At 45.5% G+C, this 26883-nt stretch overlaps 1 protein-coding gene across 5 annotated transcripts in view; it reads left to right on the top strand.

The window, feature by feature from the left end:
* Positions 1-26883, top strand: part of RALGAPA2 (Ral GTPase activating protein catalytic subunit alpha 2) — a 290293-nt gene that overhangs the window by 195882 nt on the left and 67528 nt on the right. For all 5 annotated transcript variants that reach the window (XM_019973256.2, XM_070801052.1, XM_070801051.1 and 2 more), the window contains 2 exons: positions 4363-4521; positions 16076-16203. In XM_019973256.2, coding sequence (XP_019828815.2) covers positions 4363-4521; positions 16076-16203 — 287 coding nt within the window. The remainder of the gene's footprint in view (positions 1-4362; positions 4522-16075; positions 16204-26883) is intronic.

Below are 26883 nucleotides of genomic sequence, written 5' to 3'. Positions count from 1 at the left end.
TGCAAGTGCGTCACCATAGTCTATGATTTTCTTATTTATGACTGAAAACTGTTTTGTTACAAGATTGCTTTATATTTTAAACTTTTAAAAGAATTATTTCCTAAGTAGGATTGCCTTTTTTTTTTTTTTTTTTTTTGAGAAAACACTGTTTTCTTGATAAAAACACCCTGTTATAAATCCTGTTCCGAGGCTTGGCTGGGCTGTAAGGTTCCCTACTGTAATCAGGCAAACACAGCTGATCCCTTTTGCTGCTCCAAGATTTAGCATCGTTAGTGACAAACTCTCTCTATCAGGACGTCTCACAGCTCAACCAGAAATCAGTCACAAGAACAGCGGCCCCACAGTTCCTCGTCTCATTCCGACTGAATTGTCCCTAACAGCTTAAAAATGAGCTGCAGAATTCTAAAGTGATTCATGCTCTCCTCTGCCCCCGTCACGGGGCCACTTTTTCAACCCTGCAATCTGGTGGCAACCCCATACTGAACTCTTGATCCTTCACCGCAGAAATTCGTTAGCTCCAGCCCGATTAGATTTTTCACAGCTAATCTAACTGCTGTAGGGGTTTGCAGAGTGGGGACAGAGCTGTGCTATTGGATTTGTCCAATTCATTTGACTCCAGGACTATAATTGCACTTATGTCTTACAAGGCTTTTATAGCCCGAGGCTGGCCAGCGCATAAAAAACAAATTGGCAGTGATACAGGACGAGTGGAGGGGATGAAAGGCCCACATTATCAGTCTCCAGGCAGCACTGCTCTGGCAGGAAGTTTCCTGGTTAATTTACAAATAAAACTTAGATTTTAGGATGGGCATACTGTCGGCCGAACAATGGGGATGTCAGGGCTGCCTGTTACTTAGTAAAAGTAGCAGCCGGGCCCACTGAGGAGCAGGAATTCTTCAATCAAACAGACGACTCCTTCTGGAGCCAGCTGGCGACGTAATGCAATTAGTCGGAAAAGGAGGTCAGCCCATTAGGTGTGTACCAGGGCCAGTGTCAGCAGTGGGCGCTGCCTGGCAGCAGCGGGCAGAGGGGCCCCGGCAGAGGGTTTGCACAGCCCTGTCAGGGTGAGAAGTGGCAGGACAGGCACTGATTTCTGAAGGCTCAAGCCCCGAGCGTTTGTCGAGCCTCTTGTGCAGTTGAAGCAGTAGCTGGCGTGAAGGATGGCTCGTGCAGACGACACACCACTCCCATCAGCTTGACCCGTGGGCTCGAGTTTCTCCCTGGAGGGCCCGTCATTGGAATTCTCCAAAACTCACATAGTGACGTCTCTGTAATGAAACCCCCTTTAGACGGAGTCGCGCTTTGAAGCTTTTGGGGTACTCCTGGGTGTTCTGACGTGGTTGACAGTCTGGCCGGGTGACTCCTACTTGCACTTCCTTCCCATGTTCTCGTCATGGACGGAAGAGGGTGCGTCCTTGCTCTTCACGCCTGATGTATCTGCAACTGGTTCCATGGCCTCAGCTCTAAATTCTGCGCATTGGCGAATTAACCTATGACTTGTGCAGAGGTCTGAGGCAAGTGACAATGAAGGCAGCTTTCAGGCGGTGAACCTTGTGTCATGACCACTTGCAGTGTCACCACGCCAGAAGTGTGGGCCTGGTCCTGTGATCTCATCCTTCTTGGTCCGTCCTGAGGATACAGTTGTAAACAGAATTGGGAGAAAAAAAATTTTTTTTTTGATGTGGACCATTTTTAAAGTCTTTATTTGTTACAATATTGCATCTGCTTTTGGTTTGTTTTTTTGGCTGTGGGGTATGTGGGATCTTAGTTCCCCAACCAGGGATCGAACCTGCACCTCCTGCCCTGGAAAGGGGGCGGCTTCACCACTGGACTGTCAGGGAAGTTCCAGGAGACTTCCGTGGGTTATGTGATCAAGTTACCTAATTTAGAAAAGGGAGGCTAACTGCAAAAATCTCAGTCCTCACTGTATTACCTCAGAGCTGATGCCTTGCGACTCACGAGTCTGGACAGGGAGCTGTCGCAGGTTTTGGGGTGCCGACCTTTGGTGGGACGGCCATGCAGGAAGGCTGTTCAATGGGTGTGTTGGTCCTGTTCAGAAGCATGTACCAACCCTGCAGCGAGGGGCACAGAACTACCCAGAAAGTTGTCTCTCTCTATGGGGCGAGCAGGGCAGATGTGTGCCCCCGGGCAGCCCCTGCCCTCAGTTACCTTCTCCTGCTCTAAATTCCTCCCAAAGTTTCCATCTGAAACCACTCCGATTTCCCTCAAAAACATGCCTTTATTGTGCCGCTGGTGAGCCACTGCTGCGTTTTGACTCCAAAAGAGTAAATTTTAGGAGTGCGTCATGAACTCCTTGCATGTTTTATTGAAAGGGAAAAAGAAAGGAAAATGGATATCTAGAAGTAGAGAGATGCCTAGTGTTACTATGAAAACCCAGGGTCTTTTTTTTAAAACTATTTACATAAGGGATCAGCCTCAACTTTTGCCTGCTACCCTTCTAGTCTTTATATGTAAGAGAGGAGGAGAAGGAAAAACTTATGTGCTGGGTTATTTTACATTTAGAAAGTTGTGGATGTCATTGAATTTTTCCACACCCATCACACCTCGTGTTCAGCACTCGCAGTAAAGTGTGTCCCAGAGCCCAGGTTCAGACGCAGCTGAATCAAGTGCCTCACGTGGGGGCCGCCCGAGCTGGAACCTCACCTCACTGTAGGTGCAAAGGTACAGTGGTCCCCAGAGGTATGACAGAGGAAGGAAGAAGCAGGCATTGCAGGAAACCAGCCTCCCTTATGACCTCGTGAAGAGAAGGGAGGCCTGCTGGGATGACCTCGGGTTTTCCCCTTGTGGTCAGAGAGTCTATAAAGAAATTGCATTTATATTAGTGTGTTTTAAATACACGGTATTTGAGAACATCCTTTTTTATACTGTAAGACAAAATGCTTGATTTGATACGACATCTCTATTTTATTAAGAACCTCTAAATTTAGTTCTTCTCAGGGCTCACCTGTTAAATAAGTTCGCAAGCAAGACAGGCTATGTCACGGGCATAGGCGGGTGTGCGGGGGCGAGGATTCACATTCTCAGTAGGCATCCTAGGGTCTCACCAGCCAGTCCCTATGGGTTTAGGACTTCAATTTCAGCCAGCATTTTAGCTTTTATAATCGAGTTTGCTTGACTCACAGCCAAGCCTGCCCCCAAGAACTCACTTGCACTCCTCCAGCCCCAGATGCAGTCACTGTGCAGGAACTCCGGGGAGGGTGTTCTTGCATTGGACCAAGCTGTTCCCTGATGGATGCGCAGAGGGTCCCTTCCGGGAAGGCACCGGAAGCCCTCCCCAGAAAGGCCAGGAGTCTCTGACTCGTCAGCTTTGGACCGCATGGCCTCTTGTGTATAAATGGGAGGGCTAGGGGAGTTGCGCTGTCACAGAGCTGTTGCCCTGGGGCGCAGCCTAGATGGCCATGGGCAATGGAGGTGCATGGATTACAAGCCCCCGCCCAGCTTCCACGCTGCTTCTGCACCTGTGGTGGGGGGTGGGGGGCTTGCCTTCCTGAGCCCCTCGCCTCCTTGTTAGACTACATAAAGGTGATCTCAGAGCATTAGTGGAAAGATAGAACAAAATGTACGTGTGAACAGACTTTTCTCTGCAGTAAGGCACTCTTTCAAAGCTAGGTACTAGTGCTTCATATTAGTTTCTTATTAAATTTAAGTAACCCTAGTTATTGGAGAAGGAAATGGCAACCCACTCTAGTGTTCTTGCCTGGAGAATCCCAGGGATGGGGGAGCCTGGTGGGCTGCCGTCTATGGGGTCTCACAGAGTCGAACACAGCTGAAGCGACTTAGCAGCAGCAGCAACCCTAGTTTCTTAGACAAAGGTAATATTATATATACTTTTTCTTAAAGGTTTGTCCTAAATCTGGTTTTTATACATTTGGTAATGATTGTGTTATAATGGCTTCTATTCTCTTATATGCATCTTATTTTCTTAATCAGTATCGAATTAAGAGCCTTATGAAGCTCTTTTGTAATATGGAATAAAAGACTCATACTGTCCATTGTGTAGAAACACACTCAGCCACATAAAGCATCAGGCTTTGCTGCAGGAATCAAATTAAATTTTTAACAAATCCTGGAAAAGGTCCTGTCCCCACGCAGCCACATGTACCTGTGATGCTCACATGCCTCTCTTGGTTCCAGTGTGTTTCGTGGAAGGCGAGCTGTGTGTTTTTTTTGTTCATGCATTTGTGCTTTTTTAAAAATCCTCATAGAAGGCATCAGTGTTGTAGCCTTTTTTGGTGGTGAATTATTTTTGCCTCTCAGTATAAGAATTCAATTTGTAAGCCGCGACCCTTCATAAAGTGCTGTGATCACTCTGATTAATAAGGAGCCAATTTGCCCTTGCAGCTCCGTCACTTGGGGAATGACGAAGTCCACATCGTCTGGTCCGAGCACTCCAGGGACTACCGCAGCGGGATCATCCCCACCGCCTTCGGAGACGTTTCAATCATCATCTACCCCATGAAGAATCACATGTTCTTTATCGCGATAACCAAGAAACCCGAGGTATGTTTTCACCACACTCTCCTTGTGACTTGTACAGTGGTTTGCCATATGATTCCCTGTTACTGAAAAACAGTGTTAATCGATATGTTAAAGGGGCCACTTGACACTTACATGAATTACACGTGCTGTATAGGAATTAAATATGAATTGGGGTTTTTCAAACATTCTTTCATCAGGAGCACAGAATTCTGTATTTTATTGCTGAGATTCTTTGAAAATTATATTGTAAAGACAGTATGGATTTTTAAATGTTTTTCATGTTTAAGACTTTGTAATATAAAGAAATGATTGAAAGTCTGGGGCATCTTGATTAATAATAATAATATCTGAATGAGCCCCATGTCACATCCAGCATTTTATGGGTGACTGTGGGTAGAGGATCCAGCCTTGCCTCTGCCGCTGCTAACGGGGGTCAGTCCTAAAGGATCTTGGAAAAGTCCTAAAAGCTGGGCCCCCCTGAGGCTCAGTCTATGTCGGGGCTCTAAAGATGGATGCGTCTTCCCACCCGATCGGTTCAGCTGGGTATCCATCATGGGAACGGCCAGAACCGTTCGGTGTCCTGAGCGCAGGACCTAGATTGGCTTCTGTTTCCGCCCTTGTCCTGCCTTTAGTGGTGATTTAACAGCTCTGTGTACAGTGACTTGATTTTGTTTGGGAATTATTAATCCAAGGTGGGCTTTGTAGTCTTTTCAGTAAACCTCTAGTGTATTGTCTCTCCTCAAGGGAATGACACGTGCCTTGGCTTGATACTAAGTACAACCTTCATTTCCATTCCAAATTGTCCTCCTGCAGGAGCTATAAGTTACTCTTCTAAATATACTCTTTTTCAGCTTTAAAAATAAGAGGCAAAACTTTCCTGGGATTTATAACCTAAAAGTGTTCAAGTTGTGAAGATTAAATGAGCTAAGAAATGAAAGGTGTTTAAATCAGTGCCTGGTCCAGAGGAAAAAGCTACTTAAGAGTTGATAATGATGATAATAATAATAGCTTTTATTATTATTGCTATTATTGTTTTTTGTTATAGTTACTACCATGAAAATAGAATAAATAATGACTGCGGGACAACTCCTAAACTCAGAAAAGTCCCCACTCTGGCTGGTGAGGAGCCTGACATAAAGAGAACCCTCTTTTCTTTTCAAGGAGTGGAGATGCCAAAAGTTTTTCATATTAAATATTTGTGTGATCTTTGGTCCAAGTCTGTGTGTGTGAAGTGTTCAGTTTTGTATAAGAAAATGGTTCTTACTGCTAATAACATTTGCATGTGTCCAAGGACATTAATTTAAAAAATTAAACTGAAAATTTTTAATATTAGACAACTGATAAATTTAGTATCCTGTGGCTTCCAAACTGGCAAATGTGTTTCTTTAATATTTAGTATGGATTAACTGGCTCTATTAGTTCATTTTCAACATGGCCCTCTAAAATGTCATTTAATGTCTTAAAAATGTCACCTTTATTTTTAGAGCAAATTAAGAATATAAAAGGTATTTCAGTTCACTTTATAGTGTCAAAGTGATTTTTAAAAAGTATGATAGTGCATGAAAACAAATATTATCATACCTTTTAAAATTTCTTTTAAAAAATATGTAAGTTTTATGAATTTGGCCATAAATTCTGACAAGATGAATCGAGCAAATCGCTTTCTTAATATTTCAGTTCAAAAGGCCTAAAGGAAAGAAGAGAATAATGGCCAACTGGAAATTTAGTGCTATCCCCACATTTAAAGGACAAACCATTACAATGTAATAAAATTAATCCAGACATTTCCAGGGCAAGTGTGGCTGACCTTTTGTTCGCCAACCACTGACCTCAGGGTGAATGCGAGAGGCTTGTGGAGGGAAAGTCTGTTTGTTTGGCTTCGGTCCCTGGTATTTAAATTGCATTCCCTAATCAAATGAAAAGGCTGTCCTCTCTATCAGGTTACAGAATCCATGGCAACATTTGGCCTTTTATATCCATAATGTTAGCCTTTTTGTTTGCATCTAAGTAGAGACACCTGGAGCAATGTTAACATTAACCGATTTAGCATTAATAGCTTCATTATATAAGAATTTCTGATCAGATAGCTGTTACTTTTGTTATATTGCTTCAGCTTGTATTGTTGTCATTTTTTATCTCCCTGCTTGGCAACCGGGCAATGATTTGCAAATTTTTTTTGTCTTGATTAATTAAGCAATATAATTATCAGTAACCACGATGCAGTCTTTGCTCAACAAAGCTTCTGAGAGAAAACAATGGTAAGTCTGTTAGTATGAATGCATTCCACGTGTCCCAGATGCATGAGGATATTACGGACAATGAGGGGAAAGGCCGCCTGGGAGCGGGGACAAAGGGTGTCAGGCAGGCCCGACACACTACACATACCGCCAGGGACGCTCTGCGGGCTCCCGGGGACACAGACGCCTCGTTAGATTACAGCTAGTCAGCAGAGATTAATTCTCAGCCATTTGGTGCAATAATTTACCCATTCCTCAGTCTTTTAACCAGCATGCCTTACCACGGAAGGGGAGGCTTTGTGCTCGAAAGGTTTATTTAACCTTGCCCACTTTTAGGGATTGCCACCAAAATCAATATTTTTGCTAAGAAATTGTCATGACGCAGCTGCTCAAAGTTAAGAACAATCCTTCTCTGAAGGACAAGGACGTGTACAACTTTCCACAATGACCACATCGGAGCATCTGTGGAGGACTTGTATCTTTCATCTGAACTTGGTGTGACTGTGTTCTGAGTACGCTATACTGGCCTCCGGGTAGCCATACTTCCCTAAGAATAATTTTAATCCTTTTTGTTTTTTTTAGGAGGGAAAAAGAAAAAAGAAAAAAAAAATCTCATCAGTACACAAAAGTCCTGCTCACTGGACAGAGTCATGCATATTCAAATTGTACTTTCATTCACTGGGCCTCATTAGCGGCCTGTGTAATAACGCGGGGCTGTTTGTAATACAAGCTCACAGACAGCGCTGCTTCCAAGGCCTTTGAAATTGAACATATTTCGCTTTTTCATCCATACACCTCCCTTAAATATACAAATTATGTGCCTGGCAGAACCCGCCTTGCCTTCATAATACAGCCTCTACAAAACAGTAGGTTGCAGGAGCGTAGCTGTGCTCACGGGAGGCAGGGATCTGAGAGGGTCTATTCCCTTCTCGAGCTTTTCATCCAACTTTAAAACTATAAATTTACTGAAAAATCAGTGTGCTTACCAACATATTGGGTTGGCCAAATAGTTCGCTCAGGTTTTCCCATACTGTGGACATCGCCTCTTTAGTCACGGAAAAGAAATACGCTATTGCCAGACTTGTGGTGGTGTTTTTTTTTTTTCTAAGTTGGTGGTCAGGGAAGACGTACACCCAGGGCAGAATGTGAGATTTACAGGGTTTGTTAAAACACTCAATTTGTCCCGCAGGAGAGTGGTTCATAAAACCTCCTGCAGCAGGGGGATACCATGCTACTTTGTTTCTTCAAGTGACTGGAAAAAACAGGGGAACTCAGAACACTGTGGGTGCTCATTTGCTTGTATGAATTTGTGAAGGTACATTTTAGCATTTTTGCTGTTTCTCTCCAGGGACCTTAGTGATTGGCTGGTGACTCTCTGACCAAAGGCTAGATGAGCCAAAGCAGCCTTGACCAGGAGTAGTTTAGGACAAGAGGAGGCTTTGAGGAAGGGTCCTTTTTGTCACCCCAAGCAGATTGTCCATTTTGTAAATGCAAACCACGTTGGTGTTCTCTAGGATCTCCTTACTTGGCCCTGGTAGATACGGGGTTGGGACGAAAATATGACGATTCCATCGTTTCTGAGAAGCACAGGCAGGGGTGGGTAACAGGATAGGAGCTGGGACCCCAAAGTTCCAGTCCTTGTGCTTCCGCCGCAAGGGTGTCCTGGGCAAGTCTCTCAACATCTTTGGACCTTAGCTTCCTCAGTTGTAACACTGAGGTTGGGGAGCATCCATCTTCCATGGATTCTAAGCACCCCTTTAAGAGGAGAGGCCCTTGTTGGAACCTCCTGTTCCTAGATGCCCATCCTTTCCCTAAGTTGCCCTGAGGCTGCTGTTGTAGTTTGTGGCTCTCCTGCAGGCTCAGCAGCTATTGTGTGTGTGTGTGTGTGTGTGTGTGTGTGTGTGTGTGTGTGTGTGTTTGTCTCCAGGAAGACAGCTAACCCAGGACCTTCACTGAGAGCAAGTTACGTACTCGGGATGCTGGTTAGGGTCCAGGCACCAGAAGCCACAGGAACAGGAACATTTGCACATGTGGGATCCTGAGTAACCAGTGCTGGCACCCGTTTTTGGAAGGAAATATTTTCCTAGGGTGACTTTATTGTAAAGGGGATGTGTTTGACTACAACATGGTTGTGTAAATTTCTTCTTGTTTCAAATGTGCAGTTTGAATATTTCAAATATTTCTTAAACATTTCTCTCAACCCCAGCCAAATGTCCTTTTTGAGATTAAGTCATACATTTTCAAATAATTTGGGGACATTCTCAAGGAAGGTGAGTTGCTTATTTTTGAATATGTAAAGAATTATTTGTTTTGAAAAGATAATTAAAGACACTGAACAACTAGAATTCACTAAATATGTTATTAAATGGATAACTGCAATATGTTCTGGTTTGGTAATTTATTATTATTGTTGTTGGGAGGTTTTTAGGTGGAGGAATGACACTGGGAACTTTGTGAAAAGGCAGCTGTCATTTGCAGATGTTACATCAAAATCAGATTTCTTCTCTAGTTCATTGCCACTCCTAATTAGAGGAATTCCCTGGATAGAAGGATCTATATTATTCCTTTTGTCCAGTTTTGAAAGACTGTCTGAGTCACCCAAAAAGTGCTGCCAAAGAATAATAACGAACATTTATTTATTTATAACATAAGCTTCAGTACAGATGGGAAAAAAAATCTATGGCCTATTATTAACTCCTAGCTCCTGTTTTATCTTTCACAACAATTTAGCTATTAAGAATTCCCTCTCAATTGATCTTCCCCAAAAGTTGCATTGTTTTCCCTTTTTTCAGCTGGTCTTTGATATTTACATCTTTCCACCTTTGTCTTCTCCTCCTCCTTTGGCGAGAGTCAGCCTGTGTAAATGTGCGAGCAGCCACTGGAAGAGCCTGCTGCGTGTCAGAAAGTGGGCAGTTTTCATCCTCTGCCCCAGCTGACCTCAGCAGGAAGGGCCTTCCTCTCTGACCGCTCAGCATGCACCCAAGTGCCTGCTGAAGCTCCTGCGTGTGGTTGCATGTGCCCTCAGCTAAATCTGGGCAAGGCAGGCCGGGACGCTAGGAGCATAGAGAACATCTCCATGGTCAGGACACAGGCCCACTGCTCCCAGGACTAGACGTGCACTTTCTGTGCTGTACTTGAAGTTCATTAGTTGATTGTTTGTTGTGGTTGGATTTTTATTGTTTAGTTAGCTTCATGATTTTTTTTTTCAATCACGGCTCCATCTCACTGATTACTGGATTCTTTTTAAGGTTAGGGCTGGGACCTTATGACAGATCCGTAGAACACTTCTCCCCCGCACCTCATCACAACATCAGCTGGGCTTTTGTATAGTAATGGGAAGCATCCAAAAGAGCCGCACATCTGAGACCTTATCCGCAAAATCCCTGGGGAAGCCCAGACACAATAGGGAAGTCGGAAACAGAGGCATCCGAGCAAGTTTTAGAGTCTGATGCCTTCATCTATGGCTTCAGCAAACCATAAACACAGCAGTCATCAACACTGGCTAACTACTAGCCAGACAAACATCAAGTCTTACACTAATCATCTATTTATTTCAGTTTCTTTTATCTGGCATATCATGTAAATCAATCTCAACAACAACAAAAAAATCACAAGGCATCCTAAAAGGCAAAAAAAAAACCACCAAAAAACCCGCAGTTTGAAGAGACAGAGCAAGCATCAAAAGCAGATTCAGATATGGCAAAGATTTTGAAATGATCAGATCAGGAATTTAAAAGAATATGCTAAAGGCTCTAAAGATGGACAACATGCAAAAAGAGATGAGTAATGGAAGCAGAGAGATGCAAACTCCAGGAAAGAATTAAAAGGAAATGCTAGAAATCAAAAGCACGGTTGCAGAAATGAAGAATGTCTTTAATGGCTTTATCAGTAAATGGAATTAGTGAAGAAAGGAACGGAGAGCTTGAAAATATGTTAAGTAGAAATATCAAAACTGAAATGCCAAGGGGGAAAAGGATTACAAAAACTGAACAGGGTTCAAGATCTGCAGGATAATTAAAAAGAGTGTGTGCATGCCTAGTTGCTCAGTCGTGTCCAACTCTGCAACTCCATGGACTGTAGCCCACCAGGCTCCTCTGTCCATGGAATTTTCTAGGCAAGAATACTGGAGTGAGTTGCCATTTCCTATTCCAGGGGATCTTCCCAATCTAGGGATCAATCCCGCATCTCTTGTGTCTCATGCATTGGCAGGCAGATTCTTTACCACTGAGCCACCTGGAAAGCCCCAGTTACAAAGGGTAATATACACCTAGTGTGGGAATACCAGAAGAGAAAGAGAAAGGACAGAAGAAATATTTGAAATGATAACATAAATACATTTTTATATTACATGTATTTTAGTGGCTTAGTTAGTAAAGACTCTGTCTGCAATGCAGAAGTCCTGGGTTTGATCCCTGGGTTGGGAAGATCCCCTGGAGAAGGGAATGGCAACCCACTCCAGTATTCTTGCTTAGAGAATTCCATGGGACAGAGAAGCCTGGTGGGCTACAGTCCTGGGGATCACAGAGAATCGAACACGACTGAGTGACTTTCCCTTCACTTACAATATGTGAAAAATTTCCAAATTGAAGACAGATACCAAACCACAGATCCAGGAAGCACAGATAGCACCAAGGAGAATAAGTACAAAAGCATCTACACCCAGATGTGTCACATTCAGACTACACGTTGTAGACAGAATGTTTGTGTCCCTCACACCCCAGAATTCATGTTTTGAAATCTAACCACTAGTGTAATGGTATTTAGGGGTAGGGGTAAAGGTGATTAGGTCATAAGAGTGGGGCCCTTGGGAGTGGTATTGGTGGCCTTTTGGAAGAGGACCCGAGAGCTTCCTTACCACTTCTTGCATGTGAGGACACAGAGACAAGACAGCCATCCATTTATTAGCCATCCGATTCAGACTTTCCAGCCTCCAGAATTGTGAGAGTTTATAGGCCACCCAGTCTACGGTTGGAGAAGGAAATGGCAACCCACTCCAGTGTTCTTGCCTGGAGAATCCCTGTCTATGGGGTCACACAGAATCGGACACGACTAAAGCGACTTAGCAGCAGCAGTCTATGGTACTTTGTTAAAGCAGCCCAAACAGACAAAAATTAAAAATAACAGGAAGATCTTAAAAGAAGCCAGAGGACAAAAATAAGTCTAAAGGCTCCAGCCTAGGAATTACATTGAACTTCTAGCCAGAAATCATGCAAGTTAGAAGCAAGTGGAGTAAAATATTTCAAGTGTTGAAAGAAAAAAAAACACCCACCAACATAAAATTCTGTATTCTTCAGAAATGAAAGAAGAAATACTTTCTCAGACAAATAGATCAGATCAGTCGCTCAGTTGTGTCCGACTCTTTGCGACCCCATGAATCGAAGCACGCCAGGCCTCCCTGTCCAGCACCAACTCCCAGAGTTCACTCAGACTCACGTCCATCGAGTCAGTGATGCCAACCAGCCATCTCATCCTCTGTCGTCCCCTTCTCCTCTTGCCCCCAGTCCCTCCCAGCATCAGGGTCTTTTCCAATGAGTCAACTCTTCCCATGAGGTGGCCAAAGTACTGGAGTTTCAGCTTTAGCATCATTCCTTCCAAAGAAATCCCAGGGCTGATCTCCTTCAGAATGGACTGGTTGGATCTCCTTGCAATCCAAGGGACTCTCAAGAGTCTTCTCCAACACCACAGTTCAAAAGCATCAATTCTTCGGCACTCAGCCTTCTTCACAGTCCGACTCTCACATCCATACATGACCACAGGAAAAATCATAGCCTTGACTAGACGAACCTTTGTTGGCAAAGTAACGTCTCTGCTTTTGAATATGCTATCTAAGTTGGTCATAACTTTCCTTCCAAGGAGTAAGCGTCTTTTAATTTCATGGCTGCAGTCACCATCTGTAGTGATTTTGGAGCCCAGAAAAATAAAGTCTGCCACTGTTTCCACTGTTTCCCCATCTATTTCCCATGAAGTGATGGGACCGGATGCCATGATCTTCGTTTTCTGAATGTTGAGCTTTAAGCCAACTTTTTCACTCTCCTCTTTCACTTTCATCAAGAGGCTTTTGAGTTCCTCTTCACTTTCTGCCATAAGGGTGGTGTCATCTGCATATCTGAGGTTATTGATATTTCTCCCAGCAATCTTGATTCCAGCTTGTGTTTCTTCCAGTCCAGCATTTCTCATGATGTACTCTGCATAAACGTTAAGTAAGCAAGGTGACAATATACAGCCTTGACGTACTCCTTTTCCTATTTGGAACCAGTCTGTTGTTCCATGTCCAGTTCTAACTGTTGCTTCCTGACCTGCATACAGATTTCTCAAGAGGCAGATCAGGTGGTCTGGTATTCCCATCTCTTTCAGAATTTTCCACAGTTTATTGTGATGCACACAGTCAAAGGCTTTGGCATAGTCAATAAAGCAGAAATAGATGCTTTTCTGGAACTCTCTTGCTTTTTCCATGATCCAGCGGATGTTGGCAATTTGATCTCTGGTTCCTCTGCCTTTTCTAAAACTAGCTTGAACATCAGGAAGTTCACCATTCACATATTGCTGAAGCCTGGCTTGGAGAATTTTGAGCATTACTTTACTAGCGTGTGAGATGAGTGCAATCGTGCAGTAGTTTGAGCATTCTTTGGTATAGAAGTCAGGCAATTTGTAACCAGTAGACCTGCCTTATAAGAAATGTTGCAATAAATTCATCAAAAAAGAAGGAAAATTATATGGATCAGAAACACAGATCTAGTTTAGAAAGAAAGAGCTTTAGAGAGGAACAAATGAAATCTTTTATTTTTTATATTTATTGATTGATTGCACTGGGTCTTAGTTACTGCAAACGGGCTTTGTCTAGTTGCAGTGAGTGAGGCATATCCTCTAATAATGGTATTTGGACCTCTGATTGCAGTGGTTTCTCTTGTTGTGGAGCACAGGCTCTAGAGCTCTTTCTCAGTAGTTGTGGCAAACCGGTTTAGTAAGGGAAGCCCTTGCTCATGTGCAGAAGCCCCCGAGAGGGCCCGGCCTGTCTGTGCACCAGCATCCCTGGAGCCTACAGTCCTATGAATAACCACAGAGGTCCCTGCTTTCCCTTTTGACCTCTCGTTTTGGCCCTTGCTTATTTCCAGTCTGGCACTTGATCCTCTCATTGTTCATGATAACTTTTCTTGATAGTTTTAATTGGGGGATGGGTATTCATGAAATGCCCTCAAATACGTCTGTTCTCCTGTTTGTAGGCAGGATTCAGGGTGAAGCCAGTGGTGTTCATCCTGTCCATCAGTGCCGAGGCAGTTCTGACCTCAGGGTAACGAGCCAGCTTCTCGGGGGGAATGTCACGGAAAACCAACTCTCGCTGGTCCCCGATCCCTGATGTCTCCCCACATGCCCTTTCCACCATGCATAGAGGCTTTCTGCTCCTGTCTGTTCTTCCTGATGTCTTGCTGCTGCTGCTGCTAAGTTGCTTCAGTCATGTCCGACTCTGTGTGACCCTAGACATGGCAGCCCACCAGGCTCCCCCGTCCCTGGGATTCTCCAGGCAAGAACACTGGAGTGGGTTGCCATTTCCTTCTCCAATGCATGAAAGTGAAAAGTGAAAGTGAAGTCTCTCAGTCGTGTCCGACTCTTCATAACCCCATGGACTGCAGCCTACCAGGCTCCTCCATCCATGGGATTTTCCAGGCAAGAGTACTGGAGTGGGTTGCCATTACCTTCTCCATCCTGACATCTTACTCTAACATTATTTTGTAACTTGACAAAGTTCCTTTCACAGAGACTGTGATCATGGTTGCCATTACTCTTCACAGGCGCCCCCTTTACCCCCATCTTTTTGCAATGCTCTATCCCTGCCCCCACCCCAAGTATACAAACATGCATCCTACCCTGTCTGACTTGGGCATTTAGGTTCCTGATCACTTCATTTGCAAAGATCATCTCCAAGTTAGGTCAGCTCCAACCAGACTGAAGCTTCCTCACTGTTGCTGAAACACACTGATTCCGCCCCCCACCCAGGGCATCGTGTGTGCTGCTGCTCTGCCTGGAATGCTCTTGTATCAGCCGTCCTCATACACGGGAAGTCAGCCTGCCCTCCCTCGTCCCTCTGGCCGTGTGACCTCTAACTGAAGGACTCTCCCCTAGAGAGTCCTATTGCTCTTCCCTGCCTTCTGCTTCACCTTAGCACTTTACTACCTGTGTGTGCGTGCTAAGTTGCTTCAGTCATGTGTGACTCTTTGCAACCCCATGGACAGTAGCCCTCCAGGCTCCTCTGTCCATGGGATTCTGCAGGCAAGAATATTGGAGTGGGTTGCCATACCCTCCAGGGGATCTTCCTGACCCAGGAATCGAACTCGTGTCTCTTACATCTCCTGCATTGGCAGGTGGGTTCTTTTCCACTAGTGCCACCTGGGAAGCCCACTTTAATGCTTAACATATTACATATTTGATGTCTTTATACTGTTCTTTTCTCCAAAACCTCCAATAAGTTCTAAGCTCAATGAAATCAGGAATTTTTTTCTTTATATTCACTGCTGTGTCCCAAGTCAATAGGACAGTATCTGTCAGATAATAAATATTTTTTGAACAAATAAGTAAGTAAGTGATAAGAATAAATACAGGAGTTATAAGGAAGACCCTATTCTTGACTTCATGGAGCTGACAGTCTCCATAGTAGTGAATTGAGTTGATGAAATTCAAATACGGGAAAAAAAAAAGTGAAAGAGAGAAAAAGAAATCCAAAAAAAGACAGGCACCCAAACCCTGGGTGGCACAGGTGTGAAGGAAAGCCAAGTCTCTGTTAAAGAATTAGAAGGAAATGTGAATGATGTGATGTCTCTGAAATAGAGGGAAGAAGGTTCAAGAAGGAGGACCTTGTGGTTGTTAGCCGAGACAGTGTCATCTCCTTTAAGAGTCAACACACATCGGGATCCATGTGAAAATATTGCTAATTCTAAAATCAGTTTCAGAAGGTTGCCAGCCTGGGGGTGTACCCTGAGGCCCGGCTGTGTGCTCTGGAGTGTATCCACACGGTGGAAACGCTCAGAAAGAGTAATATCGCTTCCATAAATGACAGCTCAAGAAAGAAAAGAAGAACATGGTCACAGTCTGTCATGAGAAGTTTAGCTGATAAGTTTGCAGGAGAGGAGCATCGTGGCCCAACCCGGCTTGGCTTGATTCGAAAGCCCTGGACCTGGGTCCCCTACATCCAGCGCCCAGTCTGTGGGTGGCAGTGTGCGTGGTCCTGACAGACTTGAGGTGTATAAGCAGCTGTCCTCATGTCTTTGGTTCACCTTTTACTGTTTGTTTGTTTGTTTTTAACATACTAAGTGTTCTTCTGGTTTTGTTCTGTTTTGCATTGACAGGTTCCATTTTTTGGGCCTCTGTTTGATGGAGCAATCGTGAGTGGGAAGCTACTGCCAAGCCTTATCTGTGCCACCTGCATCAACGCCAGCCGGGCCGTCAAGTGCCTCATCCCCCTCTACCAGAGCTTGTATCTTTTTTAAGTTAAGTGTGTAACGTGTTAACCTGCCCAGCATCCAACTTCAGGCAAAGAGGTAAGTCTTAACAGCTGGGCACAAGAAGGGAGAAAGGATGTTTTTCAGTCTGGGTTGAAGTAAAACATCATACTTTTATATAATATAATTTTGTGCCACATCTAACTTAGGAAGAGTTGATTTTCATCATCAAGCCCCATACGTCTGTGCTGAGAACAGCACCCGTGATGAGATGCTCATTCTCCTGGGGTGTTTCTCCCCAGGTTCATTCTCCTCCCCCCTCCTCCTCGTCTCTGTTTGCTGCAGTCTGTTGCATGTAAGTTGGGGTGCTGAAAAGATGCAGTGGCGTCAGTCCAAGCACCTGCCAGAAGCAACCACGAAGGAAATGATGCTGATAAATCAGAGAACGTGACAGGTGCCACTGGAGAAGCACAAATGGTGTCCCAGGAGGTCAAGGGAAGGGGACATTGTGTTTGGTTGGGAGGATAGGAAGGGCACCCTCAACAGAGTTGTGCTTGAACTCACCAGTGACAGTGGCTAGAAATCCTTTAGTCATTTTCCCAAATCCTGAATACCTCCTTCTCTCATTTCTGATCTTCTTTCTAAAGGCAGAAGAAATTTCACTAGTGTGATTCTTTTTTTTTTCTCCAACATTCGTTGGCCTGCTGTAATCTTCAAATTTAAATCTTAAATCTTTTGGAGCCAAGAACCATGAAAAGCAGCCATTTGATCAGGTTGGTGTTGGAGGTACCGCATATTTAAAGCTTCATTTTACCCTGATGATAAGAAAATTAAGGCGACTTCATAAAATTGCTTCGAAACACATCTGACCTAACACAACTCAGGATCTCTCTGTTTCTAATTAGTATTGATAATGATTATAAGCATATTGTGTTTGACCTCTGTCTCTCTGCTTCTCCCAACCTTGCCATCAGAGACACGCTGCTGGAGGGTGGGGGCGAGGGGTGGGTGAGAAATACCACATGTGAATAGATACAGTTCATGAAAAATACCTTTCATTAAAATCCTGGTCACTTCATTGACTGATATTCTGTCTTTAGATTAAGAAAAAAATACATATGCCATGTGGCAACTCAGAATTATCATAGAAATTAGTAGTAGAAAAGAGCTATTAGATCCCATCTGGTCCCTCCCCGGGGGGCTGGGGGGCATTATCCGCCTTGGCCTGCCCCCTCCCGATTTGTCCGGCCCGGGGTGGTGTTTCAGAGCAGGCGTTCTGTAACAGGGACCTCCACTGCACTCTGGACTTAGTCTCATGGCTGGTGCCGATTCAGCCTTCTGCGGTGGAGTTTTTATTTCACAGGCTGTTAGAGAAAGGTTCTTGGCAGAAATGAGAAGGATCTTTTTAGCAGTTGGCTGGTCGGGTTTGCATGATGAGCTGGACACTCATCAGTCAAGGATGTTGGGCCAAGGCAAGAAAAAGTCATTTGCAAACAGGAAGATTCCGTTTGCTAGAGGTCCATTGTGATTTTTGTCACGTCACCTTCTCCACTTACGGAGCTGCTCATTACAAAAGCCACACTTTGTTGTGTTGTTGGACACTGCTTTCTCCAGTCGGAATTAATGCGGCTTCAGAATAATCAGGTTTAAGGGGAAACACTATTTTTAAAAGTTCAAAGGATAGGATTCAGCATCATTTTAAAAATTCTTCAAGCAGCCACACTGAACTGAAGTGGATGTGGGCTTAGGGCCACTGATGCTCACATGAGTGAGGAAGTGCTCTTTCCCCAAATTGCTCATAAAATAGGTAGGTGGACATCTCAGAGGATGGCTTAGTATGGAAGTTAGCAAAGAGAAAGTAATAAACTTATTATGTTGATCATTATAAAATGTTAAACATTTTTCTTTTGCCTTACACCTTGAGAAGATTTAATTAGTGCAATTCAAATAAATTATTTAAAACACTATCAGTAATCTTTATAGAGATATAATCAACAGGGAAAGCTTTGCAATCACTTAACTACTCTATTCTCTAATTTCTGCCTGCAAAAAAGCTAGTATTCAGGTCAAAAACCAAAGGTATAAGAAGAAGAAAAGTTAAGAAAAGTGGGGGTGTTTGTATTTTTGTTCTTTAAAAAATGACTAATTTTTAGATTTTTTAAATATTTATAGATATCTGCCTAGGCTATTAATAGTGAACTGCTCCTTTAACACTATGTTAAAGCATCCTGGCACTCTCATTCACATGCTTTAACAAAAATCTAACCTAGTTGCTGTCGCCGCTAGTCTGGAATCCACTGCTTCACTGACATAAGCCTTAGGTTTGAAGTTTAAAAAACACCAAATAACCAAACACATCCTAATCGTGGGTGTCTCCTTGCATGGGTGTCTCCAGTCAGTCCCTGTGGGCTCGGAATCTGCCCAGCCCAGAGCTGGGGTTTGGGGTCCAGGGGGGAGCAGGCAGGTGTAGCCCTTGCCCCGTGCTGCCTGGAGGAGACAGGCAAACTAACCAAGTTCGAAGGCAGCCAGGGAGTGGGGCTCAGATGCCAAGGAGAGAGCCGTAGGCTGAGCTGGAGGGTTGTGAGGGGCACTGTCCCCAGGTGGCAGGACCGGGTCCTGGGACAGAGGACACCGGAGCAAACGGAGGGACTCACAGTGTTCTTGAGTGGTCATCTAGGGCTCTTTAGGACTGTATGCATGGTCAAGTCCAGCGGGGTCCTGGTGACAGATACAGGAGTGAGCTTCCAGCAGAGATGGTCTTCTGAGTAGGACCAAGGAGCTGAGGGGATCCTAACTCTCTCACTTCATGGCCACCTTGGAGATTCAGATCCTAGTACAGCATCGGGGTCGCCCGATGCCAGGGCAAGAGGTAGGGGGGAGTTTGTAGGGTCCACCATCCCAGCCCCTCAAACCCTTCCAAGGGCTGAGAAGGTCCTTAATGCCTTGGATATCTCTGAAACCTGGGCTTACTATGTAACCCAGGTCCCAGTGCAGAATGAAAATGTGGGCCCCTTACTTAAAAAGCAGAGTCAGTGCCTTCAAAGAGGCTAAAATATAAAGCATTTTCCATTCTCTGGCAGTTTTTCTCTAACTTGTCATGGTGTTTTTTAATTTGCTATTTAACATCATTTTAGGTAAAGGAATATTAAAAATTTAGATGATTAGCATTACTTTTTCATTCTTTATATTGTGTAATATCAGTTTAGTATGCAAAACATAAAAGCATCTAGCTCAGGTATGGAACCACTGGAATTACCCAGTTCATATTTCATAACTTGTACGTAGATGCCAGGACTGGAAACACTGCGCAAAAGAAACTTATCTGGTTTTATTTCACTCTCCCTATGTACTAAACTTAACTTCAGTTTACAGACGAGTCGGGACTGACTAGAAAAGGAACCATGGGCACCATTTTCCCCTTTCCCTCTGTGTCATCATTTTTAGAGGAAATTGTTGCCTAACACAAGGAAGTAACACAACTCAGGACACATAGGGTTCCTTGGTGGTTTGTGTTTGTTAGGACACCATAGGCTTGTTTCTCTCAGAGTGAGTTCTGGTTCAGATGGGGAGCCTGTTTTCCCCAGGGAGTCAGCCCCCACCCCAGCTAGTGACCAGTGCTCAACTCAAATATGTCCACTGGGATTCAGTTCTGGGTGATACTTAACCAGAAGTAGAAATATGGGCAGTTCTGTATCAATTTTGTTCAGTAATATCCGAGAAAAAGGGATTCCCTGGTAGCTTAGCTAGTAAAGAATCCACCTGCAATGCAGGAGACCCCGATTCGATTCTTGGATCAGGAAGATTCCCTGGAGAAGGGATAGGCTACCCACTCCAGTACTCTTGGGCTTCCCTGATGGCTCAGACAGTAAAGAATCCATCTGCAATGCAGAAAACCTGGGTTTGTTCCCTGGGTTGGGAAGATTCCCTGAAGGAGGGCATGTCAACCCACTCCAGTGTTCTTGCCTGGAAAAAGAGAGGAGCCTGGAGGGCTGCGGTCCCTCAGGTCATAAAGAGTCTGACACAACTGAGTGACTAAGCACAGCACAGCATTCAAAAAGACATAACAGTTGTTACTAAACTGAGGACTGGGAGCATTGTTGGAATGAATGTGCCTTTTGGAGATCTTTTCTGAGCAATAAACCCAGCTTAGACTCAACATTAGAGGAGTTCCTGTCTGGGGTACCCTGTTATACGCTAAGCAATCAAACAGTCGCAACTGTGTTGAAGGCTCATAGGAGACTGAAAAATAGCACTGTCTTACAGGATTCCCCCAAAGAATGTGAATTCGTCAGAGATGTGTTTGGCAAAGCACCTTCAGTGATGTCTCATCCTGGCCCCCCCGCCTCCCGGGTTTCTGGTCACTTCCTCCGTGGGCCTTTGTCCTGCAGCCACTGTCCTGCTGAGAGATGTGGGCCAGCTCACCAGTCTTCTGCTTTTCCCATCCCTTGTGGGCCATCAGGGGGCCCAGATCTGTGCCTGGAGGGCTGTGTACAGGACCTGCCACGTGTCTTATTTACAGGTTCTGGGCCAGCTCGAGGTTCCCAAACCAGACTGCAGTTAACTCAGGTTTCTGGAAGCATCAGGCCAGGGCGTCTCTGCTCCTGCTCAGAGAACTCATGTTAGGAGAGGCTGCACACAGCAGGCAGTGAGCCTGCTAGGAGGGGGTCTCCCTGAACCACACAGACTGTGGCCTCTTAAAGTACACATCCCCCTCTGGGAGCATGGTCTCAGTGGCATCCCCCGCTCTCCCCCATGGCTCTGTCAGTGTTGATGGGGACACCTATAATGTTGGCCCTCCTTCACCAGTGAAGTTTAGCATCATTTTCCATCAGCAGGGAGACTTGATGATTTCAGAGCATCTCTTTTTAGACTGCTAACTTCTTCCTATCATTGCTCAGTCGTGTTCTCAATTTACGCACTTTCAGAAATGGCCCCCCTTCCTAAAGCTGTAACCATTCTGTTTCCTTCCCTCACCCTCGGGACCTCTGTTCTCTCCCTCAGAAGACCTTTACCTCCCTCCATTTGTCTTCACACACTTGAGAGTAGCGTAGGAAGAGGAGGCAGACGGTGCCAGGTGGTGCGGGGCCAGTGACACATTTGTCAACATGGTCTGGGTTCTGCCATGCGCCAGGCACTGTCCTAGCTGCTGAGAACAGGAATACGAACAAATATTCCAAGTGAGGGCACAGCATCTGCTTTGGACTGCGCTCCGAGAGAATGCATCGCTTTTGAGGCCCACAGATGCTTCCGTCCAGCAGAGTGCAGGACAGACGGACACACACACGTGCATTCACTTGCACGCACATGCATGCACACACACGTCTGGAAGGACAGAGGTGATAAAGGCATTGCAGGGGTAACAGGAGGGGCTCTGAAAAGACCTGAGGGTCTGGTCTGCGGCAGGGGAAGACGGGGCGCCTCCCGCAGGCAGGTGGCCTGCTAGATGTGAGGGGTGTGGAGGGTGACGGGAAGAGGATCAAGGCCAGACTGCTTGGAGCATCCCTTTGAAGAGTAGATTTGGGAGGAATGGGGGACTGAGAGAGATGGGTGGAGGAAATGGAGAGAGCAGTTTCCCAGGAGAGCAAGGAGGAGGGGAATGAAGGGTCACCTCGGCAGGCGGGCAAGCAGAATCCATATCCCTGAGGGGTTCAGCCTCAGCACCAAGGCCCCAGCCTTCACCTGGAGAACTGGGAGAAACAGGAACCTAGAGCTGAACCGCTTCAGGGAAGAGAAACACATGCCAGATAATACCAGCAGCGCTAGGAGAGGAGACGCTCCTGGCTGGGGTCAGAGTGCCCAGGATGGAGAATGCTTGGGGTGAGGGGTCACAGTCCATCGGTGCGGGGTGGGGGCGAGGAGGTGAGGCATGCACAGTGTTTTTCTAGTCCACCTGCTGAGCTGCCTGAAGGCAAAGTAGAGCTGCAATAGGGACTTCAGCTGCTTGACATCCACTCCAGAGTACATTCTACTAAGGGCAGCAAGCATCTGATAAATTTATTTATGTTTGACCTCACTGGGTCTTCGTGGCTACACAGGCTTTGTCTGGCTGTGGTGCGCTGGCTTCTCATGGCAGTGGCTTCTCTTGTTGCAGAGCATGAGCTCTAGGATGTGTGGGCTTAAAAATAGTTGGGACACATGGGCTTAGCTGCTCAATGGCAGTTGGAATCTTCTCAGACTAGGGATCAAACCCGAGTCCCCTGCATTGGCAGGTGGATTCTTAACCACTGGACTACCAGGGAAGTCCGCATTTGACAAATTGCTGGCCAGCACACCCTCTTTCAGAAGACAGAGGAAGCAGACACTGGGAGCTATATCTTGATGCATTCATTTGCTCAGCATCAGTGAAAGGCTGACTTGGATGTTATAGAAAGTAACGGTTTGTCCCAGAGTTTGTGTAAGAATAACAGAATAAACCACAAGCAAATCTGTGCTCTGATACCCCGGAAGCACATTTCAAAAGGTAGAGATCGGGTGAGGAAATGGCATGTTTCCAGAGATGGCTTGATGCTGTGGAGGGGAAAAGAAATGAGATTTGGTATTTTATTAGAAAATGAAAACTTTCTCTGAGAAAGAAAAAGGGGAGGTGCGGTAGAGGGAGCCCCCATTGTAGCCACATGGCGTGGGGTCTGCAGGGCCTCTGTTCTGAGGGTCGCTCTCCACGGTGCTCATGGGTGGTCTTCACCGTGAACCCCATCCCACCTTCCACCAGCTTTTTCATCTAGGAGCTGGCAAAAGTGTCTTAGTGTATGAATGAAGACTCAAAGCACTGAGAACACAATAAGAAAAAAGAAAGAATTGGCCCCTGCCAGTAAGATCCATCCTCCAAGGCCACATACATCGGGTTGTGGAACAAATTTACAACAGTGATCTCAGAACCAGGAGAATTGTTTTTTCAGAAGTCATGTAAATTGAGGATGCACCCCGAACTGAAAATAGGAAACTATTTTCATTTTCAGATAGGATTAAAGGATGAATTGGGGCATAATGCAGAGTCCCTTGTGCGTGTAAGCCTCCAGAAAAGGATGAGTCCACATAGAATGAAGTAGCCCAAACACATGCATGATATTTGATAAGATTACTCATTTCAGAAGTTAGAGAACGCTTGTAAATATACATCTTAATTTTGGTTAAACACAAGATAAAGAATCATAGCCATCTAGCCAATGGGAGAGGGTTCAGGCCTACAGAAGCTGGGTGACTTTACTGTGGCTAAATATAAATGCAGTCATTTGTGGCCACTGACCAACCAGGGCCTTAGTGTCTGGTCCCATGTGGGCCGAGGCTTTGCTCAAGTCCGCTTCCATCCAGCAATTTTCACAAAGGTCTAGAACACCTGTTTATCAAAGTAAATACCATTTTTAAGGGAAACTGAGAGGGCGGACTAACTTGATCCAAGGCAACATCAGAAATGAGGATCATCTCAACAGATGAGTCTACCAAACTGAAACCATCCAGATGAGACCAAAAGGGGAACCCAAAAAGCCACACCCATGGGCTTAGCCGGGTTCCTAGAGGCCAAGGGTGACTCCGCGTGGCCAAAGGTGGTGTCTGCAACCCGAGTATCGTGACTGAGCACAGATTTAAGATCCAGGACATGAGGGTGAGACCGCATCAGGAGGAACAGGCATGGTCCCTGCGCCCTTACACTCTTGGGTCACATGGCAAATAGGGGTGTCACTCTGGGATCACATCATAAGAGCCCAACCAACCCAGAGCAGGTCCAGAGAAGCCGGTCCATACAGCTCAGGGAGCAAAACCAAGGAGGAATGGTCTCAGGAGCCTGGGGCGTCAAAGAGGAGCAAGGGCTGCAGAACAGGGAGCAGTGAACAGAGGCATCCAGGAAGCGGGTTTTAGATCAATGTTGGAGCAAACATGCAAAACCCAAGAGCCTGAAAACCAGCCACCTGCAACTGAATCCAGCCCCTCAGATGGACTTCGTTTGAACTGTAGTGGCCTCCAGCGTCATGTAAAAATTAAGTTTGTCAGGCAGGTTGAGAAGTTGGGAGATTGTGCATTTTACAAAATCTAAATTTCTGATTTTTGTTGAAGAATCAAAACCTCTGACCCCACAGGGCCTTCTCTGTTATTGGCAGCAATCAGCCTCTTAACCAGCTGCCTGCCTATCCCCCTGTTCACTGCAGACCCCTGGGCCACATCTCCCTGACACTGAGACCCAGAGCCCCATTTGTACCCCTCCTAGGGGAGATGAGATGGTCAGAAGGCCACACAGGTAAAACAGAGCCTGGTCCTAAGTGAGAGCCCAGTAAGTGTCACCATGGTCTTTATCACACTGCGAGCCTGTTTGTTCAGTCACTCAGTCGTGTCTGACTCTGTCACCCCATGGACTGCAGCACGCCAGGCCTCCTTGTCCTTCACCATCTCCCAGGGTTTGCTTAAACTCATGTCCATTGAGTTGATGATGCCATCCAACCACCTCACCCTCTGTTGTCCCCTTCTCCTCCTGCCTTCAGTCTTTCCCAGCATCAGGGTCTTTTCCAATGAGTCAGTTCTTCACATCAAGTGGCCAAGGTATTGGAGCTTTAGCTTCAGCATCAGTCTTTCCAGTGAATATCCAGGGTTGATTTCCTTTAGGATTAACTGGTTTGATCTCTTAGCAGTCCAAGGGACTTAAGAGTCTTCTTCAGCACCACAGTTCAAAAGCATCAATTCTTGGGAACTCAACCTTCCTTATGGTTCAATTCTCACATCAGTACGTGACTGCTGGGAAAACTAGCTTTGACAAGACAGATCTTTGTTGGCAAAGTGATATCTCTGCGTTTTAATACACAGTCTAGGTTTGACATAGCTTTTCTACCAAGGAGCAAGTGTCTTTGAATTTCATGACTGCAGTCACCATCCTCAGTGTGAGCCTGGCCCCATAAATACCAGTGTTTCAGATCTCTGTTGTGAATTGTGGAAGCTCCTGTCCATGGAATCAGGTCTCAGAAGTACTTTTCACCATCGGAGATGCTCAGATGAAGGCTGGAGACCACTCCTCCCTTCTGTGTAGAAGGTCCACCTCCTCTCACCCCCTGTGAAAGCTTGGTACCCAAGAAGGGGGCAGAGACTACCTCCATCCCTGCATACCAACCAGGAACCAAGCCTGTGGGAGGCACATGGTGGTGGCAAGGGGAACCTTCAAGGAGGGAGAAGAAGACACCACTTTGCTGGTTTTGCTGAAGATTCATGACCCATCACGGTTAGACAGAAGCACATCCCTCCACAAAAGGCTAGTGTGACTCTAACAATGTGCACAGAAGCCAGGCTGGCACCTTGCTTCGTGAAATAGCACTAGCAGCGCCCCTTCTCCTCACTTCCCACTTGGATCCATGGCTGGGCCACCCTGTCTCATCCCAACCTTCACAGGGGGTGTTCCTCCTCACTGGGGGTGTGTGGACCCCCACAGGATTCCTCCCAGGTCACGCCCATTCCCCCCACCAGTGGTTGGCTGTCTACTGTGACCCAGGGGCCTCCCATTCCACAGCTGTCCATGCTACCTGCCAGATCTGCCATCTCTAGCCTCTTCTGTCTCCTAATTGACTAGACACTGTCCATTCCTCCTAGGACTTTATAAACATGCATATGTGTGAAGGGAGAGCCAGAGAGAAGAGATTCATTCAGTTTTTTTAAGAAAACGTTTTGGAAAACAAGACAAAAATGACTCATATTTTATAAAACAGCATTTCTTTTTCAAAATTGAAAATCTTCATTTTCCAAGAAATAGAGCTCTACGAATAGAGTATATATCTCTGTACAGAAAGACACACTTTAAGTCCTTTCCCCATTTTTGAGTGTTTACCTTGCAGCTGAATCCCCCAACATAGTGTTTTGTGCATATTGCTTTTCTGTTGCTTTGTAAATAATAACGCCTGCATCACCACCGCAAAAAGTTATTGAAGGACATTTAGGTGGAAATCTCAACAATTGGAATGGTGACTTTATATCTGATTTTTTTAAATTTTTTAATTTATTTATGTTTTTATGTATTTACTTATTTTTGGCTTTGCTGGGTCTCTGTTGCTGCACATGGGCTTTCTCTAGCTGCTGCAAGTAGGGGCTATTCTTCCTCGCATCACCTGGGCTTCTCATGGTGGTGGCTTCTCTTATTGAGGAGCACAGGCTCTAGGGCATACAGGCTTCGGAAGCTGCAGCTCAAGGGCTCTAAAACATGGGCATAGTAGCATGTCCAATGGGTTTAGTTGCTCCGAGACTTGTGGGATCTTTCCCGATCAGGCATCGTTGAACCCATGTCCCCTGCACTGGCAGACGGATTCTTATCCACTGGTTTTAATTAATAGAAGTGTATCGAGAGCCATGAAAAGTAAGTGATGGCTGTTTAGTCATCCTGTATTCTTAGAGCTGTTAATAGTTAGAGAGATGGATTCGAATGGTGTTCAGGTTACAGAAGAGCAGCCAGTAAGGAGGTAGGGAGGTGAAGCAGTGAAAGCCAGGATCCACAGGAGTGGTGTGGTCCTTCAGTCTGAGACCTCAAGTGACACTGGCCTCAGAGTCTGTTTCTGAGTCCTAGGGATACGGTCGTATAGGGTTGTCATTTTCATTCATAACTGTATGTAAATTTCCTACTGCCAGTAACTCGCCATAGGGAAGTCCTGGCTGCCCAGCTCCTGCCACCGGCCAGTCTGCACGGGCAAGGCTGTCAGCTGAAGTCACTTGTTGGGGAGTTCACAAACTCTGGTTACAGCTGCGCGTGTTGG

The sequence above is a fragment of the Bos indicus genome, chromosome 13 (genome assembly GCF_029378745.1).
Source record: "Bos indicus isolate NIAB-ARS_2022 breed Sahiwal x Tharparkar chromosome 13, NIAB-ARS_B.indTharparkar_mat_pri_1.0, whole genome shotgun sequence".
Classification (NCBI taxonomy): domain Eukaryota; kingdom Metazoa; phylum Chordata; class Mammalia; order Artiodactyla; family Bovidae; genus Bos; species Bos indicus.
The sequence above is the reverse complement of the archived record's forward strand: the minus strand, read 5'-3'. Positions and strand labels throughout refer to the sequence as shown.